General features: G+C 39.4%; 1 protein-coding gene across 1 annotated transcript in view; it reads right to left on the bottom strand.

Annotated features, from left to right (window-relative positions):
- Positions 1 to 2,071: 2,071 nt before the first annotated feature.
- Positions 2,072 to 2,336, bottom strand: part of KIAA1429 (KIAA1429 ortholog) — a gene marked incomplete at its 5' end in the record, with an annotated part of 22,974 nt that continues 22,709 nt past the window's right edge. Inside the window, one exon of the mRNA XM_009076198.1 lies at positions 2,072 to 2,229. Coding sequence (XP_009074446.1) covers positions 2,072 to 2,229 — 158 coding nt within the window. The remainder of the gene's footprint in view (positions 2,230 to 2,336) is intronic.

Here is a 2,336-nt window from a genome sequence, read left to right as displayed (position 1 = left end):
CTAAATTCATTTAGAAAGAAAAAAACAACAAAAAAAAAACCAAAACATGATACACACACACCTTGTTCAGGTTTAACTAACTTTACAGAGCTGCCATACATCAATTTAACCAACCCTTTATTTCCTCCTAGTTTGAGAATGACTTATGTGACATGCCATATATTTTAAACTTTGAAGAACCAGTGCTGAATATTTACATATTTATTCCATGCTTAACACTTTTCATTCCAAATTCCCTGACAGAAACCAAATTAATCATATCCCTGCTAGTTTCCAACACAGTAAAGTTTCTAAAAAAATAAAACAACCTTAAACACATGGTCTAAAGGAGTGTCAGCTTTAAAAATATTTATGCAGTGCTCCTTAAAAAAATAGCATTAGTAACAGCAATGCCTGTGAGAGCTCCACCCATTTTAGTCATCACAATTAGTAGTACTCTTCTTTTACCATTCAGAAAATTGTCTGGCTTCCAATCCAAATCCATTCATGTTATTTGAAGTAACATTAAGGCCTTTATGAGCTGATACTGTTCCCTTTAAGTGCACACAGGCAATTCATGGAGGTTTCCCACTTCCATGGGTTGTCAATCAACTCCCAGAGCCTCCACACAGAGAAAGCACAGGTAACAGGAGCCTTCTGTGGTTCAAATAAAGACGTATTTGATTTAGTAGTATAAAGCTAAAAAAATTCAATTTGAAGTATCACCATACTTCAGAAACACTTTGAATAGGGTATTAAGGTTTCTGAGTCCAGCAGACGAGCTGTCCAAAGCCAAGACTGCCGACACAAATGTTACAACTGGGCCTTGTTTAAGTAGACCAGGACCCCCTTTATAGCACTTCTGTCTTGTCAAGAGACCAAAGCAGAAGTGAAAAGCGAGTTCAGCTAAGTGTGACAGTGGAGCTGACCTGCAGAGTGCACGAGGCCTTTGGACAAGGCTACCACACCTCAACCCATCCAAAACTGCAATCAATGGCTACTGAGGATAGGTGAACTGTAAGAAAACCCATGGAGCCCAAGGGAATGCAAACACGTAAAACCTCACTTCAGTCACTGAATTCAATGTGGAAATCAACTTAGAATTGAATCTAGTGGTGACATATCTGTATGAACTCCTAAAATTCTGTTCTTTTTGCACCATCTCTGTCTAACTACAGAAACAGAAACCAAAGCACCTGTTCTAAGGAAGGTTTAGCATCACTGCCTCCCTGTGTGGCTGCTCAGTTTGTACACCTGTGTCTCTGCCCTCTCCTCAGCTGAGGAGACAGCAACGCATTAACTCCAGGCTCTCTAAGGGTACAGATGCCCTTTAACTGCAAAGCATATGCTGCTTTCCACTGAGATAACTCTTGTGCTCCTAGTGCATGAGCTGAGTTGCAAAGTAAGTGCCAGGATGTTACCTTGCTCTCCCTGAAGTCAGTGACAGATTTCATACTAATTCTATCTAGTGCGAGACCTTAAAGTTTCAAATCACATCATCCAAGATGTACAACAAAAGCTACATAAATTACATTTACATTCATATTCTTTCACAGATTAATTAATTTCAGTCAATCTTCTATCACCTGCTACTGCACCTGCTGTTGGATGGACCTCGTTCATTAGAACTCAGACTGGCTAAACCAATAAAAAAGGGGGAAAAAAAGGGCTAAGGGCTCTAAACATGAGAGGAAAAATTAGAATTGCCTCACATATGTATTTCTTGATTTTCTTGCAGTAAAAGGTCACACACAAAACACCTGTACCTTTATTTTGGCACAATGAATACTTTAGAAGTCCTTCAAGTCTTAAAGAGGTTCTTTACTGAGTATTGTCTACTGAAATCCACAAAAAAAATTAAAACATTATTTCAAAAGGAACAAAAAAATTTACAATTGTACAGAAAAAGTCTTGAATTTTATTGAAATTTCAAGTCTTGTATCAAACAAAAACTTTTTCTTCAGACAAAAATATTCTCTTGATGTCCTCCAGATAGCAGAAACTTTGAATTGGTCCTTTAGTGACGTTGCTTTCGTTTGTCATTCTTCTTCACAGAAGTCCACAAGGTTGAGCTGTTCCATTAGGCCTCATTTTATCGTGTGAAGGAACGTACATGACGACCTCTTCCACTGCCTCCACTAACAAACTTCCCTCTTGAGCCACCACTGCTACTACTATTAGCACTTGTCCAAGACGGTCCGATTCCTCCACGGCCTCTGGACGCACGATCGCGCGGGCTCGGTCGGTAGCCTTAAAGCAAAGAAAAGTATACTCAGTTGGAAAAAAAAAAAAAGCCCTAGGCGTAGTGGCTGCTGCCAAAGTGTGAGACAAAAACAAGATGAGGCACAAACAGCGTC

The sequence above is a fragment of the Acanthisitta chloris genome, unplaced genomic scaffold, assembly GCF_000695815.1.
Source record: "Acanthisitta chloris isolate BGI_N310 unplaced genomic scaffold, ASM69581v1 scaffold14806, whole genome shotgun sequence".
In the NCBI taxonomy this organism is placed as follows: domain Eukaryota; kingdom Metazoa; phylum Chordata; class Aves; order Passeriformes; family Acanthisittidae; genus Acanthisitta; species Acanthisitta chloris.
Note: the sequence above shows the minus strand (reverse complement) of the source record. Positions and strands in the feature narration are given on the sequence as shown.